Source organism: Mauremys reevesii, linkage group 1 (genome assembly GCF_016161935.1).
Source record: "Mauremys reevesii isolate NIE-2019 linkage group 1, ASM1616193v1, whole genome shotgun sequence".
Lineage (NCBI taxonomy): Eukaryota > Metazoa > Chordata > Testudines > Geoemydidae > Mauremys > Mauremys reevesii.
In genome coordinates this window covers 233,557,472-233,580,445 of record NC_052623.1, presented here as the reverse complement: position 1 = coordinate 233,580,445, position 22,974 = coordinate 233,557,472, and the positions used below count along the sequence as shown (strand labels likewise).

The 22,974-nt window shown below is 42.8% G+C and overlaps 1 protein-coding gene across 4 annotated transcripts in view; it reads left to right on the top strand.

Annotated features, from left to right (window-relative positions):
• LOC120406175 (tetratricopeptide repeat protein 38-like) overlaps positions 1-22,974 on the top strand; it is a 36,925-nt gene that overhangs the window by 295 nt on the left and 13,656 nt on the right. The window contains exons 1-10 of one of the 4 annotated variants that reach the window (XM_039540592.1): positions 5-295; positions 4,576-4,653; positions 4,955-5,036; positions 8,622-8,793; positions 9,794-9,967; positions 12,602-12,677; positions 13,923-14,042; positions 18,934-18,993; positions 20,234-20,272; positions 21,094-21,175. In XM_039540592.1, the coding sequence (XP_039396526.1) occupies positions 272-295; positions 4,576-4,653; positions 4,955-5,036; positions 8,622-8,793; positions 9,794-9,967; positions 12,602-12,677; positions 13,923-14,042; positions 18,934-18,993; positions 20,234-20,272; positions 21,094-21,175 (907 nt within the window). In that variant the 5' untranslated portion in view covers positions 5-271. Of the gene's footprint in view, positions 1-4; positions 296-2,497; positions 3,698-4,575; positions 4,654-4,954; positions 5,037-8,621; positions 8,794-9,793; positions 9,968-12,601; positions 12,678-13,922; positions 14,043-18,933; positions 18,994-20,233; positions 20,273-21,093; positions 21,176-22,974 lie in introns of those variants that run through there. The other 3 variants (XM_039540584.1, XM_039540600.1, XM_039540609.1) reach the window with 3 other exon arrangements.

Sequence of the window (22,974 nt, the reverse complement as noted above, 5' to 3'; positions counted from 1 at the left end):
GCTGCGCAGCCCGGAATCCCCCGTTGCGCCCCCCCCCCCCGCGTTTCATGCGGCGCCCAAATTCCTCCCTTCCCCGATCTGGGGCTCAGGGCCGGGCCGGGCTCTCCCGCAGCCGGCTGGCGGCGATGCGCCCCGGCCCCTGGGGCCGCTGCCCGCTCAGCAGAGCCCGAGCCGCCCATGCCCGGCCCCGCCTCGCCCGGGGAGGTGTCTCCCTGCGGGGGGCGGGCCCGGCCCAGTCCCGCAGCCCGAGGGCAGAGAAGGGGCCGGGAACATGGTGCCGCTGAGAGACTGCAAGGTGAGGGGGGGGGGGGAACGCTGCGGTGGGCTGGGGGGGAGGGGGGTCTCTCCTCCCAGGGGCAGGTTCGTGGCCCCCCTCCCCACAACAACCTGCCCCCGGCCGCACCCGCAGTAACATGGGGCTGGACGGGACCGGGAGCGGCGGCGGCGGCGGCGGCTCAGTCCGGTTCCAGGCGCGGGCAGTGCCCAGTAAACCTCGAGCCTCCCGAGCGGCGATTGTCCCGCCTGATCTTACAGACCATGAATCCGAGCGGGCGTTTGCTCTGCGCAGACACAGGGGTTTTGTGGTGGCGACTTTCCCCTAAGAGTCAGGCTCCTGGGTCCCAGCCTGCCTTCTGCAAGCACTTCACCTCTCCCTGCCTCAGGCTCCCCGGCTTAAAGGGGGCGGGGGTAACGTACAGTACATGTGTCTCACAGGGCTGCTAGACACACCAGGGGGTGAAGTCATATCTTTCAGTGGACTGACTTCTGGTGGCGTCCAGCTACATCAGGGGTGGACAAACTACAGCCCGCCAGCGAGCTCCCGCTGGGGAGCAGGGCCTGGGGCTTGCCCCACTCTGGTGCTCCAGCTCGGGTGCAGGGCCGGGGGCTGCTCCACGCAGGCCCCACAAACTGTGGCATGGCCCCACTCTGGCTCCTGTGTGCTCCAATGGCTCCATCTGGTGCTCCAATGGGAATTGCGGGGATGGTGCCTGTAGATGGGGCAGCGTGCAGAGTCGCCTGGCCGTGCTTCCGTGTAGGAGCCAGAGAAGGGACATGCCGCTGCTTCTGGGAGCCGCTTGAGGTAAGCGCCGCTCAGAGCCTGCACCCCTGAGCCTCTTCCAATGCCTCAACCCCCTACCCCAGCCCTGATCCCCCTCCCACCCTCTGAACCCCTTGGTCCTAGCCCAGAGCACCCTCTTGCACCCCAAACTCCTCATCCCCAGCCCTATCCCAGAGCTCGCACCCCCAACCAGAGCCCTCACCCCCTCCCACACCCCAACCCCAATTTTGTGAGCATTCATGGCCCGCCGTACAATTTCTATTCCCAGATGTGGTCCTCAGGCCAAAAAATTTGCCCACCCCTGAGCTACATAGAGCTCTTCTTCAGCTCTCTGTAGCTCAAAAGCTTGTATGTTTCACCAGTAGAAGTTGGTCCAATAAAAGATATTACCTCAGCCACCTTGTCTGGCTAATATTCTGGGGCCAACATGGCTACAACAGTGCAAAGAATCACAGGGATGCTCTATTGCTACCTGTGTGTGTGAAATGTTTTGAGACATTTGGGCGAAAAATTTTATTCGTGTCCTGTCCAGCTAGGTTGGGGGTGGGGGGAAATGTGAATGATCAAGCACAATATCTATAATGGGAAATGGGGGAGAGTGAAATATGCTGAACTTTTCAGCATATAGTGGAAAGCTGGGAAGGGAGAGGAGGCTCAGACCCCCTTTCCCTATTTCTGCTATTGCTCCATACAAAGTTTATAGCTGGCAGTACAACTTATAGCAGTTCTACTAATCTCTGCTTCTCCCCATAAGCACTGTCCACACCATCCTGCTTTCTAAAAAGCTTCCTGCCATTGCTAACACAGGAACAGCTCTCCCAGGGTGTACATCTAGACTACCCGCTGTATCGGCGGGTAGCGATCAATTTCTCGGGGATCAATATAGCGCGTCTCATCTAGACATGATATATCGATCCCCAAAAGTGCTCCCGTCTACTCCGGAACTCCACCAGCGTGAACGGCGGTAGTGGAGTTGACAGGAAGCCGCATACGTCGATCCTGTGCCGTGAGGATGAGATGTAAATCGATCTAAGGCTGTGGCTACACTTAGCGCTTCAAAGCGCTGCCGCGGCAGCGCTTTGAAGCGCTAAGTGTAGTCAAAGCACCAGCGCTGGGAGAAAGCTCTCCCAGCGCTGTCCGTACTCCACCTCCCTGTGGGGAATAACGGACAGCGCTGGGAGCCGCACTCCCAGTGCTGGGGCTTTGACCACACTGGCGCTTTGCAGCGCCACAATTTGCAGCGCTGGAGAGGGTGTGTTTTCACACCCTGCTGCAGCGCTGAAAATTTGTAAGTGTAGCCAAGCCCTGAGATACTTCGACTTCAGCTACACTATTCATGTAGCTGAAGTTGTGTATCTTAGATCGATCCCCCCCCCATAGTGTAGACCAGCCCCCAGTGTTAACAATGGTGGGAGCACTAGTGCAGACAAAGCCCAAAGAGATCTACATAACAGGATAGATATAATGCTGTCTGCCAAGGGTACCTTTTCGACTCCAGTATTCCAATGCTTGGTACCACCTGTGAAGTTAGGGTGACCAGATGTCCCGATTTTATAGGGACAGTCTTGATTTTTGGGTCTTTTTCTTATATAAGCTCCTATTACCCCCCACCCCCAGTCCCCATTTTTTAGATTTGCTGTCTCGTCACTCTATGCGGAGTTAGCATCAGAAGCACTGGAATATTTTTCAGAAACAAGGCTAGTGCAGGCAAAGTCTTACTATCAATATGTATGCAGATTTATACAGCATACCTACCTCTTTTCCTTTCTTTGTTGCTAGTGTTTTTTGACATATTTCTGTACACAGTACAAATACTAAACAAAAGTTGTAAATTTGGATTCCAGAATAGTCTTTTTAGACCTGTACTTTGAACACTCAATTTACTTAAATTACTTGCATGTGATCTTTAATCCAATCACACTGAGGAAACCTTGACATTGTTAATTAAAATAGATGTCTCTGCCAATTGCTTCAAATTTCCACACTTGAGTTCATGGTTAGAATCAGCAAATATTTTAGACTGTAAAATGAAGCTAGGTAAAAAACTGCAAAATATATAAGGAATATTCTTCCATTAGCAGGAGAATCTATTAAATGGCTCCATCTGTATTTTCTGTAAATTCTATGTAATGGAAGAAAAACCGAGTTTGACTGTAGTTATTTGTGTAGCTCTTAAGTGTGCCTAGCATTATGCAATGGATAATATGTGTTAACGTGAGTCTCTGCCCATAGAACCTTGTAGTCTTAATAGTGATACCAGTATAGAAAGGGAGAGTGGGAAGTGGCCTGTGTATTTAGAGAGCTTTTTTGATATAAAGTTTAAAAATGTCGTTTAGGTGGCAAAATCAAGCACTTGAAAGTTAGGAAATAAGATTTAAGGTTTCCCATCCAACCTTCATTCCACCTCTTTGTGCATCCATCCTGTGGAAAAGAAATATTATGTAATTAAAGACTGCACAAGGGAGCAGAATTAAGGTATCATGGGCAATCTGATGGCAAATTAGGAGTTATCGTTAGATTTCTCATTTGACTATTGGAATTGTTTTAGGAATACCCCTGAGGACATTCATGACCAGTTCACCACAGCCAACCACCCTATTGTGTAAAACATACATCACCTCATCCAGCTAATAAAAGGTCTTATTTTAATCTTCCTGCTTATAAATCACCCTGATGGATCTGAAACCTCTGTTATCACAATGAGATGTTTGCCATGGAGTTTATAGACTGAGGCTGTTATATAATCTGTGTGTAAAATTGTACACAGCATAATTCAGTGTGTATGTGTTATATTTTAGCCTTATCAAATGTCCATACTAGTCCTATAAATTAATCCTTAGGTCAAATATTTTGCTGGCATAACACAGATGATTTCCGAGGATTTACGCCAGCAGATAATTTGGGCCCCCAGTGTCACTGGTGGTATTAGTTTGATATTACCTTTATTACCTTTATATGAAGCAAAGCAAGGATTTTATTTTGCCACATAACCATTTTGAAAGGGGTCTATCTGAAGAGATGGGACTAGTATACAATTTGAAGGTTAAAGAGAGACTAATCCTAAAATTACAAGACCCATAGCATATCTGGATCCTCCATATTATTGTGCAATTTGTTTTGTCTTTCTTCCACCACTACCATTCCGTCCTTTCTATCCCCATTAAGAGGATTCCTCAAATATAATTTTAGGTGAATGAAAGCCTCACATAGCTTCTCAAGTTGTCTTGTAAACTTTTTTAAGTAGATGAAACGAAATTGCCGATAACCTTCTTTCAATTCTTATACCTCAGCTTACATGACATCTGGAAAATCAGTGTATTCAGTAAACAGTCTCACATCTTGTTTAGAGAGATAAGGTGGGTGAGGTGATATGTTTTATTGTACCATCTTCTGTTGGCGAGAGAGACAAGCTTTTGAACTACACAAAGCTCTTCTTCAGTCTGGAAAAGGTGCTAATATCCTGGGACCAACACAGCTATGACAACACTGCATACTCACATCTTGTTTTTATATAGGCTTGGCAGGATACTGGACTTGTCCTATCCACCACTAGTAATGAGGCCTGCAAAATGTTTGATGCTACACTGACTCAGGTATGGAAGAGTTTTGATAAAACTTGCATTGAAGGAACTGACAAACATAAAAATAGTGTTTGTGGCAGTTAATTTTTGAATTGTTTATCCTTTTTATTAATTAAGTGGAGAGAGTCCGGTTAAACAATGTATTTTTAAGAAACAGATTCCCTCATTTATTGATGACGTTAGATAATTATATCTGAAAAAATTTAGTCTCACTGTTCCCATTTATCTCGCTACTTTTGAGTTCACTCAATTGAGACAATGAAAACAAACTTAATTTGTCCTAATTTCTAGTCAGTTTCACTCTTTATTATAGTATGTCACATGGACCAATGATAAGAGTCTAGGAGGCATTGAAGGATCTCTCTCCAAGTTACTAGCAGCAGATCCAACTTTTAGTAAGTATACCTTTTTAATGGTTATCACTGAGGCTGAACATACAGTACAGTAATTTTATATGGTTAACTTATTTCATATTACTCCTGGTGGAATTCTGTGCCAAAAAATGCAAAATTCTACATATTTTATTTATTAAAATAATGCAGTATAATCATGCCAGTTTCACTTATTTTGGTAATTTATTTAAACTACCATACAGAAAAAAAATCACAATAACTGTTCAGCATTTCCTAAACACATGAAAGTTAAGTTACAAATACTTGGTAACCAGTACCCTGCATTCCAGTTATAATCCTGGATTTTCATTTCAATTACATTACTTTTAATTTGATGTTTGGTGTTCTGTAAAGTAGAATGTCGCTTTAAACGGCTCAGACACATGAAAGTCATACAGTTTTGCCAGTCATTATCTTGCATTTTTGTTAATGGATAAATAAAATAGATCCTGATTTGGAATCTAACCTCATTGTGCCTCTCTGGCACAGGAGAAAAACAAGAAAGCACACAGCTCTTCCTAGTTCATGATTCCGTTACTGTCATTTACAATAAGGCTCCTTTACACTACTCTGGCAAGATGAAGGAGCCTTAATGACTAAGAATGGGAACAATTAACTAACAATGGGAATATTAGCACCCTGCCTGCTTAGTTGTTACCTTTCTGCTCTGCCTCAGGGACAGAGCCTGCTTCACACAGCCCTAGGGCTCCAAGCTCAGGATGCAGCAACAAAGAAGAGAGGGACAGAGTGAGTCTCTCTCACTCCTTCCCATGCAGGCATGTGCCCAGCCCCACCTGCTTAATGTCTCTCCACAGCAGATGCACCTGGGCTGCCATGGAAGGGGAGTGTGTTTCCCGACAGATTTCTTGGCTCCCCCATTTTTCTGCGTGGGAGCCAAGAAATCTGGAAGGTATGAATATGGTGCAGAATTCCCCCAGGAGTATCACATGCAGAAGCATAAGGGTTGGGTCCTGAAAATATACTGTTTGTTTTTATTTATGTTCTACAAGATTGTCTTAAAGGGAAGAAAAAGGGCTATCTCTTTTAAAAGGCAAACATGAGAAATGGGCTGGAAAAAAATATACTTCAAATGAACTATGAAATGTAATTCCTAAAATGAATAGTAACTTGGTGGTACATGCTTGGATTTGGATCTCAGTCTTATTGAGGATGGTGATATGCTTAGGGACTGGAGGAGACAATGCTTGCTATGCAATCTCCTTCTGCTGGCTGATGAGAATGATAGGATTAATGAAAGAAAGTAACCACTTGACAGGGAAAAAATGAATGGTGGGGAAAGTGGTGAACCTCAAATTGATGTAATAGTGTTTGCCTGCTAGTTCCTAATTGTCCCTGATCATGTGCTTACTTTTATTATATTAAATACACATAGTATGTGATGCAATGATAGCAATAAACTATATTGATTAAATAAAAAGCTTTATTTATAAGCATGTATTAGAAAAATACAGTATTCGCCCATTACCAGGCAGGCCAGTTGCCATTACCACACCCAAACTCCAGTAACAGAACCTTACAGAAAAAATAAAAATAAAAAAGGGCATGAACAAGTACAAAAAGGGAAACCATGTATGAGACTGAAACTCCCTACCACTGCGTATCTGTTAGCCCCCCCCACCCCCGCCGCCCATCTTTTCCCTATTTGCTGTGCCCTTTGTGCTGGGGGTGGAGAGTGCTGCGTGGGAAAATATGGAGAGCTGCAGGGAGCAAGTTTGCATGGGCCACCCAGCCATGAAGTTTTTCAAGCTCTTTTTGGACTGCATCACAGGGTACCATGCATGGGACTCATGCCATGGTGCAGGTAATGCAGCAGGACCCAATACTCTTGCAGCCGTTAGCGATATAAGCTGTTCAGACAGCTCTTTCTGCTGAGCTCTGTCCTCCTCCCTTAGCTGCTGTTCCTATTCCAGGAACTGAAGCAAGTGCTTGGTCTCATGCTGAAATCCTGTCCTCAAGATATGCAACAAGCCTGAGCCTTTCCTCTTGCCGCTCACTATACTTTTCCTCTAGCCATAAGTCCCCCTGTCTTTGATACTGGACCTGCTTGTTGTCCGTGTTTAGAACTTCAACCATAAGTTTGTCACAGAAATGCTTCGACTTGGAATGGTCCGTGAAGGTACGTTGGCCCAGGCTTCTGCCGCACTGTGGGCAAGCTGTGGAGGTACTGCAGTCAATGGAGGTCAAGGGGCCTGGAACAGGACAAGACACAGAGGGTTATTGTCTCACATAGCTCAGTGCAGGCTTCTGTCCCTTCTGTGGCTCCTGCAGGCTCCACAGTGGACTGTTCCTCAGAGGTGCATCAAACAGGTCATCCGAATATGGCCCCAGGATGTACTGCTGGTGCTCTGCCCAAAAGCCTCCTCTGGAAACAGTTTCAGCAACAGTGTCACTTTGCTGGCCTCATTCAGTGCTTGCTGCTGGCTCCCATCAGTCACCATGCTGGATTCTGGGGTCAGCCGGGTGCCATCCAAGTTGACCACTTCATCATGCACCACTGCTGGCTCTGTGCTCAGCACAGTGCCCAGCACCTGGTCAAACTCCTCATAAAACAGGCATGTTGCCTAAGGTGTGATCCCTGGTTTTCCTGTACTCAATCTTGAGCCGCTTAATCTGCTCCCTGCACTGGTCACTGGTTTGGTAAATTTGCAGCACTGCCAGCTTATTCTCTATTTGCTGGTATGTATGGTCATTCCTTGTACTCTTACTAAAATCCACTGTTTTGCTGGCCTCGCACCAGGGATTTACTAGAATCTGGCTGCGCTCCTGTGACCATGAAGCATCATGCTTTGCAAAAGGCTTCTCCTGGTCAGCAAATACAGAAGGCTCTCTGATGCTTTGCAGCGTGGTGTTCAGAAGACAGTGGAAGTATTAAAGGTTGACACCAAGCTGCTGCACTAAACTTAAAGGGGTTACTTCCATTTCCCTCCAGTTGATTGGAGATTCTTGGGATAGAAGAGACAAAGGAAGTTGGCCAAGAGGATTGTGGGATCCTTTTGATGGACTCTCAGGACGCGAGTTGAGAGGCTGCATTTACATCACAAAGCAAGAGTTTAAACCTTGAGTCTTGGCTTGACTTGGGGCAGGGCCTTCACCCCTGCAGGCTCCTAGGATCCTAAGTGCAAACCTGAGTCTGAGAGATTTGTGTGCAGATGGAAGGGGGGTTGGGCTCAAGCCTGAGTCTGGGCTTACATTGCCATGTAGATGTACCTTAAGTTGCCTGGGTTTTCCATTGGGATCCTAACCAGTCTCTAAAAGCAGCAAAGAGTCTTGTGGCACCTTATAGACTAACAGACGTTTTCGAGCATGAGCTTTCGTGGGTGAATGCCCACTTCGTCAGATGCATGTAGTGGAAATTTCCAGGGGCAGGTATATATAAGCAAGCAAGAAGCAGGCTAGAGATAACAAGGTTAGTTCAATCAGGGAGGATGAGGCCCTCTAGCACTACTGCCATCTACTGCCTCTGGCTCTCATTTAAACTTCTCTCTATAGTTTAGCCTAGAGCTTCTGCACCTGTTAAATTACTTGTAATTCTTAGTATCTAATGTTTATCCATGCTGCTTTCTTCAGCGATGGGACACGTGATTGCTAATGGCTTGGTTCTGATTGGAACTGGAACTTCAGTGAGGTTAGACAAAAAGCTGGACAGTGCGATGAAAAAGATGGTGGCACTTTCAGAATCGCAGCCCCTGACTGAGAGGGAGAAGCTACATGTTTCTGCACTCGACATGTTTGCCAGTGGGTAAGCGGTTGGTTTTAAGGGAAAAAGAAGTGGAAAGGGTTTTATCATTCAAAATGTGTATAGTGTGGTTGCATGTTGCCATTTTGTTTTCATTTTTATTGTTGTCTTGGCATCTTTCAGTCCTCTTGAGTGACTGTATGCATCACTGTGCTAAATAACAAGCAATATCATAATACAAATTATTGTTATGGTGCCAGCATACTAAACGTAATTAGTTTTAAGCATTCTGTATTTTAAAACCTACCATTATTCCAATAATGGACTAAACTATTTTTAAAACTAAAACCACTCAAGAGGGTAAATCTTTGGTTATGCTGAAACTTGAGGATAGCATCCCATGGAGCTGGGGCTGCAGCAGTCTTTTCCTTTTCTTTTTATAGCCCCCCCTGCACCGCAAGCTCTGTTTCCTCTAAAAAGGAGAGATGATACATAGTTGGAAGCACTCCCAGAAAATTAGGACTTTGGGTATTTGAGCATTTACAGAAATATATTGAGTTTGCATACCCTGTCAAAAATATTGCACGCTATTAGTTTTGGTTATTTGCTTTCTGTCAATATGAAAATACTTTTATGTTAATATTTGATAACAAAGGTTAGGAATGAAATCACTAAAGCTCTGACCCTGCAAGTTCAGTTTGCATGGTGGGACCCCTGCACCTGTGCAGAACTTCCGTGAGTCTCTCTGCAGGTGTGAGGATCTTCCCATGTGGCTCAACATGCAAGATCAGCGCCAAAAGGAAATTCATTTTCTCTTCTGTTACAGTGCATTACTAGTAACAAAGAATGCCATATACATGATTGTGTAGAAAGTACTCTGTGAAGACAGTGTAACAATTGTGTATATTATAAATTGAGAAAAATTCCTGCAAGCTAGGATATTGTCACTTCCTGTTAGTTTTTCACTTACACTTGCTGGAGTAGTAAAAGTTTAGAAATATTAGACTGAGACAGTTAGGTCTTGCTGGCTCTGTCAATGATTAATATTTTTTCTTCTCTCTAGGCGTTTTCCCAAAGCTTGTGATGTGTGGGATCAAATTCTACGGGACCATCCAACTGACATACTAGCACTCAAATTTGCCCAGGCCACTTACTTTTACATGGGATGTCAAACACAGATGCGAGACTCTGTTGCCCGTGTTTATCCTTACTGGACACCTGATATTCCTCTTAGTAGGTATGCAAGAGTTGATCTTCAGGTGTCTGTGGATCGCCACCTCTGGTTTGCATAAGTTCAGGATCTTCTGGTCAGCAATGTGTGAGGCTGTTACAAACTTTTCCTGATTATTCCTGCAATCGCTGCCAGAGGACAGCTACCCTTGGCTTTAAAAATATGCGTATAAGAATTAACTTTTATTTTTTTTGCATTCCTATTGACCCACTGGTCAGTTGTTTTTAACTGAGATTTTGGCTGAATGGGTCACTGATGATGATTAATTTATAGTACTCAGAAATGATATATGAAGACATGGAGTGAAATCCTGGCCCTAATAAAGTCAATGGCAAAACTCCCATTGACTTCTGTTGGGCCATGGTCTTTACTCAAAAGAATTTACAGCTAAGTTGCAACACTTTACAAGAAGGAAGCAGAACTGGGAGAGGAAAATGCAGCTGTGGGACCCAGTTTAAATTTGGACTGCCAAACTGTTGTTTTGAAATAAGAATTGGGATTTTCCTAAAAAGATTTGTGCAATGAGGAAGTCTAGTTCAGCCTGCTTGCTGCCTAACTTAATAACTAAGTGTGCATGCTGACCGAGCTCTCTCAGGAAGAGGGCTGCTGTGCTGCACCCATCTAAAACTTCTAGTGCTTCATGAAAAGCTGCAGGATGATCCAGTTTGGTCTTCTGGAATTAATGCAAGATAATCTAAATATGTTGACATATCAGTTACTTATCAGACATGCATTAGAACAGGTTTTAGGTTTTTTTAAACAAAAAATTCAAACTCTTGAAAGGCAAAAAACTCATGAAAGGATTTTAACTTTGAATTATAAAAGAAATTTAGCGCTGAGTGCAGAGATACATTTATAAGTGGATACACAGGTTAACATATGGAGGTAGATGTACAAAGCATCCATATGCAACCAGCTCTTGCCCTGACACTATAAGCTGTATGAATACAACCTTGTGACCAGCATATTGTATCTCTTCCTCCAAAACAAACTTACTTTGTTACCTCGGCAATGCAGCAAGAAAGACAAGGTGCTATAGGTGTGGTTTAATTAGGCCACAACTTTATTCGCTTTACATATCTGGGAATACATGGCAATAAATTGTTCAGGCCATTGTTAATTGTTTCTGCCTATTTGGGAGGGTAGCTGTCAACCTTCTCCTTTCCCAGTCTGTTTCTGAGCCTCTACTACCTTCCCCTCATATGAGGGTTAAGTGGAGTTGGAAAAAAGGGGGTGTTGTCTCCCTTCTATTGCAGACCTTAGGAGCCCCAAGTACCCCTTACCCAGCTTCCTGAGCTATGCCTTCCCTTAGGTCCACTTCCAACTCCGGTTCATCAGGTATCCCTTCTGTAACGAGTAGCTGCACTGGACTCCTGCCACATCTGCTACCTACTAAATTTGACATTTGACTCCTTACCTGTCCCACCGAGTCTTTGACCTGCTGCGAGGAAGGAGAAAAAAACCCACCATGCCTCAGCCAATCTGGCAGTGAGGGTATAATTCCTTCCCAGCCCCAAAAGAGAAAAAGCAACAAGTGCAATGTTCACAGCAAATCATAAAAAATCTGGTCCTACTATGATCCCGTAGATGGGAGGGTGAGTGCTGCTGGTCAGTGACTGAGGAGAGAGAGAGATCCTTCTGGAATGCACAGGGTATTAATACCTTCTCCTTTTCTGGTGGGTTTGTGCACCCCACTCCTCCAAATCTGGCCAGTTACTGTTCCTCTGTTTCCTCCAGTCGGGTAAGTCTGTTCCTGTTTCCCCTTCCTCATAACCCAAATACAGTAGGGACCTTAAAGGAGCCCTGTCCCCTTCTTCCTGCACAAAGACCCACTGCATTTAGTTGCAGTGAGTACACTCCAGAAAGTGGACAAAGAGCTGACAAAACTTTGACAGTACTTGATGTATCTAGCATGGGAACCCAACAATGTCATGTGGATAACACACAGCATGGTAGGCAGAGTAAGGGTTCTCTGAAGAACAGTGAATTCTGACTTTTTGAGATGGCCAATGTTTGTTTTTCACAAACAATTTCAAGCTTTTGCTCTGACTAACTACAGTATTCTGATATCATGAGTGTAAGTAATTAATAAAATGCATCTTAATGATTCCTTTTTGTCTGGGAATAAGCACTGGTATCTATTTTATTATACTTTGCAGAACTTCAGTAGAACAGTGGGAAAGAAAACTGCTACATTACCCAGACATAAAGTACCCTTTTTTCCTCTCTGTAAAGTCTTTTCACTTCAAAATATATTAAATTGGGAAAATGATACAATATCCACAGCATTATACTTTGGAAATACATGCACCGAATATTGTAAACATACTGTACTTGATTTCTTTAAAATACTCTGCATCTCACAAAGTTTTATGTGATTTTTTTTTTGTAGTTAGCACAAAACATGAATACATATATCTTCCCACTCTACGTATGTGGGGAAAAAGAAAGTTGAGCATTTCCTCGATAGCGCTAACTTTTTGTAGGGAAAAAAATCAGATTCTATGTATTTTCTCCTTTTTCCACTACTCTGTATTAATACGTGCAGTGGAAGAATTATTTTATATTGAAATTTTTTAATGTGCTTTGCAATACTAGCTTTATCCTCCTAATTCTAAATGGGGTTTTCCTTTTGTTTAGCTATGTGAAAGGCATATACTCCTTTGGACTGATGGAAACTAATTATTTTGATCGTGCTGAAAAGCTTGCCAATGAGGTAAACAGGACACTATTGGTGCCAAAAGGTTTTTAAGTTTTTAATCTTATTTAGTATTCAGATGTTCATTTGAGAGAGAAGATAAATGACAATTTTAAATAAATTAAACAAAAGTAAGCAACTGTTCTGAAATTCATAACCGTTCATGTGCCACATCCTCATGTAGGTTATGGGCCTTTGAGACCTCAAATAGGAGATTTTCCCCCTTTCCTTAGTTTTTGCTGGCTTTTTAAATTCATGATCGGAGGGGAGAGGGAAGGATGAGAGTGAAGGACAGACAGAATCTTGCTATGCAAGCCTGAGAGAATAAAATGGAAACTTGTCATTGAGAAATGTATTTGAAACTTGTGTTGATTTGCCATCAAATCTTGGGAATGGTAATAGCTCCCTAGTAAAATATCAGACGTGCGATAGGTTAATCTAATGAGCACTCTGCATAATGCCTTGGTAAATTAGGCATATGTAATTCATTCTTTATAAGTCTGATCTCATTTGCAGTGGTAATGAAAAGCTGGCAACATATCCACATGACCAAGGGTTCCAGTAAAATAGGAAAGTTACATGAATTATAGCACAAATGGAATCTATTGGCATCTTCATATGTTTTTGCCAAATTGCTTATATGAGCCAGATTGCTGAAAGTAATAGAACTTAAATCTCTTATTTTACATTAAATTGACAGCAAATGAAATTTGCGGGCAATGTGGGGGGGATTTCCAGATGAATGGAGAATTGTTGGAATAGTAAAGATGCAGCTGTCTGATATTCAGAACTTAGCAGAGCATGTTCTTGTTACAGGAAAAGTGGTTAACTGCAAGGAACCGTATTATTATTTTCTTTTACAACAAGTGATCAACTCATATGCTTCCCATATGGAGGCTATGGGATGGGCATAAATCATGGCTTTGCCCATGCCATATGACTCTTCTGAGCCTGAAGGATAAGAAAAGTTTGTAAAATTAAGTGTAATTTGGTGGTCTTGGTTCAGGCCTTCTTTCTGAAACTACTTTGCAACTGTTATCTGTTCAATAGATGCTAGCAAGTGAACTCATCCAGCAAAGATTTTTTTCTTCTTTCTGTTGAAACCAGTCTCCCAGGATATGATTGAAGTTATAAGCAGAGAGATACTTAATACCCATCATGTATGAGAAAAAAATCTTCAGTTTCCATACGTGCAATAGTATGTACAGTTATTTGTAATCTTCCCGGTATTCATCATGCTATTTTCTCTTTTCCCACTACCAGGCCTTAGCTATAAACCAGTCAGATGCATGGTCTGTCCATACCATAGCACACATAAATGAAATGAAAGCAGACCTGAAGAATGGGTTGACATTTATGAAGCAAACTGAAAACAACTGGAAGGTAAATTTCCTTAACAGTTCCTTTGATGTGGCTGACTGTGGGGTTTTTTCCTCCTTCCACTAAATACTAGTGATTCCTCTTTATGTAGCATACTTTTGTCAGATCTATTTCTTAATGAAATTTGTAGACTTTCACAAATAATAGGAAGCTACTGCTTCAAGATAGAATCTCCATTCATCCCACTTTGGAAGCAACAGGCAGAAAATGTAACAACAGTTCCATATTTCAGAAATCCACCCTGGGTGTTAATCATCCAAAAATTCCCCTCAGTATTTATAGCTGAGATTAGTGATACACAATTAAAACAAAAAAAACCCCCAACAACCCCAAACTCATTCCCCAAAGTTTCTGTTTTAATGACCTAAATAAAGACTTTTAAAGCAAATGGCCCCCACTGAAGTCAATAAAAGTTTTTCCACTGACTACAGTGTATCTAAGATTTCACCCAAAATTCTATTAGTTTCTCATATTTTACCTTGAAATATTGAGGTAAGTTCTGTAGGCATCTTTAACTAGCATGTGATCTTACATATAAAAATATTTCACAATTCATGAGCACAACAGTTGTTAGACATTTTGGGTATGTCTACACTGCAATGTAAGCCCATGGTTAGTGGGGCTTTAGTCAGGTGACCCATGCTAGGGGGTCTTGAGCATCTACATTATATTTTAACCCTAAGGCTCTGGCTTCCACACAGTAGTGTGCAGACCCGAGTCAAACTAACTATATCCAGAGTCCCTAATGCTGCCCCTCCCCACCCCAAAATGTGGCCACTCTAGCCTTCGGACCATGGTGCACGGCGGGGAAAGCATTGCTTCCCGCCCTCCTCTTAATATTACCGGGAAGCAGCTCATTTTGCAAAAGTCTTCATCAGTTTGCTCTCCATTGCAAACCCAGGAGGCTATCTGATAGTGTGCTTACAGATCAGTGATCCGAAGAGAATGGGTTAATGCTGACGTGATCTGTTGCCATTTGCAAAGAGGGAGTGGTGGCTTCCATTTTCAATAGAGTGAATTGCAGATTGTTGGGATAGAGAGGACTAAGGAAATTGTCCCATGAAATTATGGGATACTTCTGGCTGATTCTTGGGACCTGAGTCAAGCAGGGCTGTGTCTACACTGTGAGGCAATAGTGCTCAGACCCTGGTTACTGGCTTAACTCAAGCTTGGATCCTCCAGTCTTGCAGGGTCCTGGGACCCTGGGTTAGTGCAATTGCAGTGTAGGTGCAAGGGTTGTTAGGCTTGAGCCCTGGCTCAAGCAGGGGCTTGACATACCCAAAGGGACGTGGCCAGTAGATAAAACATTTTACATGCCACTTGTGATTTGGATCACGAGCAATATATATATGTGCATAGAATGCTTTTATCTGCTGTGGCTATGGGCCCTTTGCTCTGATATGCAGGCAACAAAGTGAAATTTATAAGCTTTCTACTAAGCCTAAGATCAGCAATTTAAGAATAAATTGAGGAACTTGACAAAACTACTTCAAGAAAAGATTAGTGAACATAGAATGAATTGCAGGAAGACACAATCAAAGCAAGATTGTAAAAGATCTCAACTTCTGTTTGCTTTTAGGGAGGGGAGGATGTTAAAAGATTGACTGCAAAGGAAAGGAAGATGGTGCTTGTTCCCTTTTCTGTTCATGTTCTTATATCATATCCATCTGACCCTGGTCCAGTAATGCACTAAATCAGTGGTTCTCAACCTGGGGTATGTGTACCCTTAGGGGTACACAGAGGTCTTCCCGGGGATACATCAACTCATCTAGATGTTTGCCTGGTTTTACAACAGGCTACATAAAAAGCGCTAGCGAAGTCAGTACAAACTAAAATTTCATACAGACAATGACTTGTTTAAAGTGCTCTATATCCTATACACTGAAATATAAGTACAATATTTATATTCCAATTGATTTTTATAATGATATGGTAAAAATGAGAAAGTAAGCAATTTTTCAGTAATAGCGTGCTGTGACACTTTTATATTTTTATGCCTGATTTTGTAAGCAAGTGGATTTTAAATGAGGTGAAACTTGGGGGTATGCAAGACCAATCAGACTCCTGAAAGGGGCACAGTAGTCTGAAAGATTGAGAACTACTGCACTAAATAACATAACCAGCATCTGTCATGTGGGTCTTTTCCTTCCTTCTTTCTTTCTTTCTCCTCAGGCAGAAAATTGTGTGTAGATTTTTAACTTTTGTCTGCTGTATGCAATGTATTTAATAGTGAAGGAAAGGTATCAAAGAAATGCACCTTGCACTTGGAACAGAAGGTGCTGAAGTTTGTGGTGGTTCTTACAACCCACAGGAGTTTGCTCCAAGAAGGGTCTGTCTGCTGTAGGAATGAGCTTTATCCCTGCAATTGACAGTTCCACTATACTCAGGGAGCAGAGCTGTATCAAGAAGGCCTAAAGAGGTTTGGGGTTGTTTTCTGCTTGTTTTTAAAAATTAGAAATCTTCAATATCAAGATTAGAATTATTGATGGAGAGCTTTCTGACCACTCCCTCAAGGTTCAGGCATATCACATTTCAGAGAGAGAGATTTTTTTTCCCCTTTGCTGATCAACTTTGAGGACAACAACAACAAAACAAACAAAAACAAGGCACCAAAACTAACAAACAAAATTGTAATGAACTATAAATAGAAAATTTGGGTGAAATTTTCAAAAGCACCTGAGTGCTCTCTCAGCTGCCGCCTAACCTTGTAGATACCTAAAGTCCCATGGTGCCTAAGTTTCTGCAGTAATGTCCCCTAGGAACCTACATTTCTATTGTTGGGCATATTCACGGCTCACTGTGTTCTGATGACTGGGCACCTAGCTCATACCTAAGTGCCAGCAGGATCCTCAGACTAGGGTTACCCTACCTATCTCACCTGCAGGGCCCAATTCAGCAGGCTTGTGCAGAGCATGCCTACTGGATTGGGCCTTGCATAAAATGCAGCCTGTGTGGGAAGGTGCTGCCACCTTCTTAGAGCCTTTACCCCAGTGGTGAGAGCATTCACCCAGGATCTAGGAGACCTTGGTTGGAATCCCCACTTTACCTGGAATTTGGACCCAGGTCTGCCACCTCCCAGGAATGGGTCCTAACTGCTGAGGTATGGGATGTTCTGGGGTGGGTCTCTCTCAGTCTCTCCTGTTGAAGCTGTTCCACTTTATATAAATAATTACTCATTAGAACGTAGGTCTTCCACATCCCAAATGAGTGCCCTAACCACTGGGCTATAGAGTGAGAATGACTGTTTCTCTGGCCCAGTGACTAATTATTTGTACAAAGTAGAACAGCTTTTTGCAAGAAAGGACTTAGGCACCAACTCCAGGAAAGGGTTCATGCTTGTGATTCCCAAGCTGAAGGAGGCACCTTCCACTGGTCTGGATTCAGGTGCCTAAATCCCTTTGAGGGGTGCACTTAAGCCACAACCCTCCCCATGGCATTTCTTAAAGGTTAGCCTATGCAGCACTAAGAAGCTACATTTTATTCATAGGGAAGGGACCAGTAATCTTATTTGTGTGACATTTGGAACAGATTACTGTATAGGCCAAACTTGCTAATGTCACTTTTATGTCTAACATTTAACCACTTGAGTCAGTAGAGTCCTTGTTGTAGTTTAATATTAAACAAGTTACGATAAACCACTGGCGTATGTAAACAACATAAAATGCTGACATACGGAAAACTCTCTCACATCTCGGAGGTTTGTACTGAAGTAGTCACCACTAAAATGAGCACTCTGTTCCTTTAGAGATAAGATTAATTTTAACTTCTCCATTGGGCAGGAATAGGTAGTTTTAGAGTCTGTGATTATTGTACTTCTCTGAGTTGCCACCAATATATTGTGGATTCAGATTCCTGTTTGTTACACTGGTGCAACCCTGTTGTCTTCATTGGATTTGTGCCAGCATAATCAGAGGCAGATTAAGGTTTCTCAGAGTCCTGGGCCAGAGCAAGTGGGGGGTCCCTCCCCATCCCTTCTGCCTGTGGCCGTGCCCACAGCCCCACCCCTTTTTGCCCCTTCCCTGGGTGTGGGGCCTGCCCTTGTTCCACCCAGGGTCCCCCTCATTTCACCTCCCTACTGCAGCCCCCAACCCCTTTTGCTCCTTTCTCCCCTCTGCCCCTCACTGAGGCCCCAAGACTGGAGAAGCTCTGTCCCCTTGCCACAGCCCCAGGCCGCAGTGGGGAGTGAGAGCTCCTCCAGTCCCAGGGCCACAGCTGGGATCTGGGTGCTGGGGCTTCCCCTGCTGCCCCACAGCATCTGTGGGGGATGGGTGGGGCTTCCCCTATCCTGCAGCTTTGGCCGGGGATGAGGTCAGGGGGCGCTGTGGGTGGGACTTCTCCCCGCCTGGCGCTGCTGCCATGGAGTGGTGTTGGGGTGCAGGGACTACCCTCACTCCAGCGGCTGGGGCTCCGGGCTTCTGCTGCCAGGCAGTGGATTATTTCCAGGGGCCCCCCCAGTTGGTAGGGGCTCCTGGGCCACAGGCCCCATGGGCCCAGTGGCTAATCTGCCATTGGTGTAACGGAGAGGAGTATTTGACCTTATGCTGTCAGCCTGTGGCTGGAAAGGCAGGCGTGAAGTTAGTCTGGTCTGTGTAGAGGTTTTCCAATAAAGGTGCCATTGAATGAGGTAAAGTCTGATTCAAAATGCAGTTCTGCTCTGAAAAGTTGCTCTATAGAACTTGAATTGTGAGGTTCCATATTTGTATCTCTCTACATATCCACAAAGAGCAAGTCTATTGAGTAAGAATATGCTGTTGTCAGTTTTCAGTCTGGAACAACAGATTAAGGTTCTTGGCTCTTATATCTACTGATTTATTAGGCCCTCAGATTTGGATGCCCTGGATCTGTTTAAATCAGAGTTTAAATTGGAAGTAAAATATTTTCTCTCTCTTCTCAGGACTGTGACATGCTTGCTTGCCATAATTACTGGCACTGGGCTTTGTATTTCATTGGAAAGGTATGAGCACACTTCTACATCTATATACTATCTGCTCCAGTTGGATGATTATTAACAGGCAGACCTGATAAAAAGGGTATGGTCTGCTTTCCTCCCTTCTTTCTATTTGGATGTTTTTATGAAACATGGTGTTTGGTACCTTACTAAAGTGTTTTTAAAAGTTATATGTTAGAGAAAAAATCTATAGGTGAAACCGCGTTATATCAAACTTGCTTTGATCCACTGGAGTGCGCAGTGCCCTCCACCCTTCCCCGAGCACTGCTTTACTGCATTATATCCGAATTTGTGTTATATCGGGTCGCGTTATATCAGGGTAGAGGTGTACAATTTTTTCCTACACGTAGAATGTAAGAGTCTGGAGTTTGCAAAAATTGCATGAGAGAGACCAATAGGGCCACTATGTTAAAGAAATGAGAGATTTTATGCTGTTAATATCCCCCCAGTCTTAAAAATATTTAAGATCTATTTAAACTCTTTACAAATATGTGTATATTATCCTGAACCTATTGGGCTGCAATATATATTTTCTTTGGATTTAATAGTACTTAGCACTTAACGTGTTGAGGGCAAAAATTAGCAGGGAAATAAATGGTGGTATGTAAGTGGCAAAGCAGTATGAGTTGGTGAGGAGATACATGTTAGTGACAAAGAGTGTAATTTGTCCCAATTTAGCATTCAGTTAATTAATACAAAACTTTGTGTTACACCCTAACTGGAGAGGGTAAGATAAAGCAAACCCCTTCCTTACTTTATTGAAACCTTCTCCAAGTTACTTTTCTTCCTACGGCTCCCCTCCCAATATCCATGTGTCAACATGTACTGTATGTTGCATTTGTTTTGCACATCCGCTGAAATGAGATTTCCATGATAATTTTGCCTGGTAAATTTAGTATTAATCCATGTTAAATTTTCCTTTAAATTTATTCAGAGCTCTTTGATTAAGTTTTGGATGAAAGCCACAAGATAACTCTACAGTTTATTTTATTTTTATGTATAATTGCTTTTTATGTAATATGACTTGAGGTACTCTCTTCCTAGACTCTATAATACACATAATAAATAATAATCAGGTAGCGCGCTTGTTCACCTCTCCCATATCTAATCTGGGTATGTTGCACATGGACATTCATTGATGGGATCACTGATATTCTTTTAAAAATTTGCTAGTACTGAACTCTAGCAGTCACTTATGGACACTCTATCCTAAACGTCATGACACAATCCTCCTTTGGTTTTACAGGGTGACTATGAGGCTGCTTTGACAATTTATGACAATCATGTGAGTATAAACCATTTCTGGTGTAGTGAAAAGACATTGTTCAAATGAAATGGTGTGCATATGCCTCATTTTGTATTTGATGTAAAATATATAAAGGTGTGATATCATTTTCTGGTTTTTTAGTGTTTTCCAATTATTTTATTGATACCACTTTCATATCCTGTTATCTTTAGTCAGGCTGCCATTGTTGCTATGTAGATGCCTTGGTGGGACAGGGGGGGAAAAAGATAATCTTTAAAAGTTTAACATTATGTAAAATAGGTTTTTCTGTATATCTAAGATGTCATGATTGGTAATTAATCTACGAGATCTGATTTTAATCTAATTACTAGTTAGAGTTCTTCCTTAGTCATGTCTTTTCCTTTCTAGGTGATTTGTTAAAATTTTTTGCTATCTGAACTTTTGGAAGAATCGTTCTAAAATAATCCACAGCAAATTAACCAGGAATCTGTATAACAGGTCTCTTCAAGCCTGTTTTGGTGTGAAACTTTACGAAAATATCTCGTTCTACCCTAGTGATTGTTGCAAAGTAATAGAGGTACTTATGGTCCATTTGGGGGAGATCAGAGATTGTAGAAAAGATAGTTTTCACACATACTATATTTGATTTTATAAATGGAAAAACACCACAGATAAAATAATATGAATATTATTTGTAGATTGCTGTATTTCTGAAAGATGCAATTTGGGTTGTTAAAAATAGTTATATCTGGAAGAGTAAGAGGAGAGAATTAATTTTGTACTGTCAAAGTAAGTTTATCTTCAGGTTAACTTCCACTTAAATATGGGTAATGCCACATAAGAATGCTTTCTGATTGTAGATTGCTCCTGCATGCCTGTCAAGCAGAAGTATGTTAGCTGTGCTAGATAACTGCTCCATGCTGTACCGGCTTCAGTTGGAAGGTAAAAGAACTGTTAGTTTCTGCTTTAGTCTACTCATTCTTCTTAAAAGAATAAGGTAAAAGGCTCATCCTCCAAAATGCAACAGGTGAAGATTTAGGTAAATATACAGAGCAAGTCCGAGTAGTGGGTTATGCTAGAGAAGAGATCTTCAAAGAGATGCTGTTCTTCAGAGGTGAATTTTAAGTATATACTAATGAACATAAACTGTAGGGAGAAATAAAGGTAATTATTTTCCTGCAAATACAATATTCCATTCAACCAAATTAATAAAGGTCACATTTTTCTTTTTTTTGGGTAAAAAAGAAACACTTCCCTTGTCCCCAGAGATCTAATTTTTTCAACCTAATGTTTAAAGATCAAATGCATAAGCTATTAAAAAGCCGTTAACTTCTCTTTTACTAAATATCAAGCCAACATTAATTTTTAGTTCTTAATCTTGATATTGAAGAAATAGGGAGTCAATGTAAATATAGTACCAATCATTCCAACAGTTCCATGGGACTATGTAAACAGGCATCCAGCTTTTCTTTAACTTTCTAATGCAAAGATAAAGTGAGAGGTCCTGAAAAAAACTGCTCACCTCCTAAGTTGTTGTCACAGATCCAATCAAGCACCTCTTTTTGGTCATTCAGGGTACATCTACACAGGGATAAAAAATCCAAGGCTGGCTCGGGACAGCTGACTTGGGCTCGGGCCGCAGGCTGAAAATTGCTGTGTAGACAATTGGGCTCAGGTTAGAGCCTGAGCTCTGGGACCCAGCGAGGGTGAAGGGTAGACATGTATATGTGTAGACCTGTGTATGTGTAGACATACCCTCACTAGACTGCTGTGAGGGGAATTCCTCTGGATTCCTGAGTGTTTTTAAGCTTCCCTGGGTCTTAACAGGCTGCAGTAGTGTTTCCTCCCTTGGTGTGTCTGGCACATATCCTGGTGCTGATTCTCAGTCTGTTATCCTTTCATGGAAATAGAGCTCATCAGCTCACCTGGCTTAGTGTAGGGTTACCATATTTCAGGTCCCCCAAAAGAGGATACTGCCCGGGGTGGGGGGAGCGGGGAAGGGGATACAGTTAAGGGTGCTGGAGTGCTGTGGTGCATGGGGGACAGTGTCACTCCCTGTCATGGTGACTGGCGCAAGCCCAGGACTCAGTGACTGACAACTATCCAAGCTTGCAGATGACACTAAACTGGGAGGAGTGGTAGATATGCTGGTAGGGATAGGATACAGAGGGACCTAGACAAAATAGAGGATTGGTCCAAAAGAAATCTGATGAGTTTCAACAAGCACAAGTGCAGAGTCCTGCACTTAGGATGGAAGAATCCTATGCACTGCTACAGACTAGGGACCGAATAGCTAGGCAGCAGTTCTGCAGAAAAGGACCTAGGGGTTACAGTGGACGAGAAGCTGGATATGAGTTGACGGTGTGCCTTGTTGCCAAGAAGGCTAACGGCATTTTGGGCTGTATAAGTAGGGGCATTGCCAGCAGATTGAGGGACGTGATCATTTCCCTCTATTTGACATTGGTGAGGCCTCATCTGGAGTACTGTGTCCAGTTTTGTGCCCCACACTAAAAGAAGGATGTGGAAAAATTGGAAAGAGTCCAGTGGAGGGCAACAAAAATGATTAGGGGGCTGGAGCACATGACTTATGAGGAGAAGCTGAGGAAACTGGGATTGTTTAGTCTGCAGAAGAGAAGACTAAGGGGGGATTTGATAGCTGCTTTCAACTACCTGAAAGGGGGTTCCAAAGAGGATGGATCTAGACTGTTCTTCTTCGAGTGATTGCTCCTATGCATTCCAGT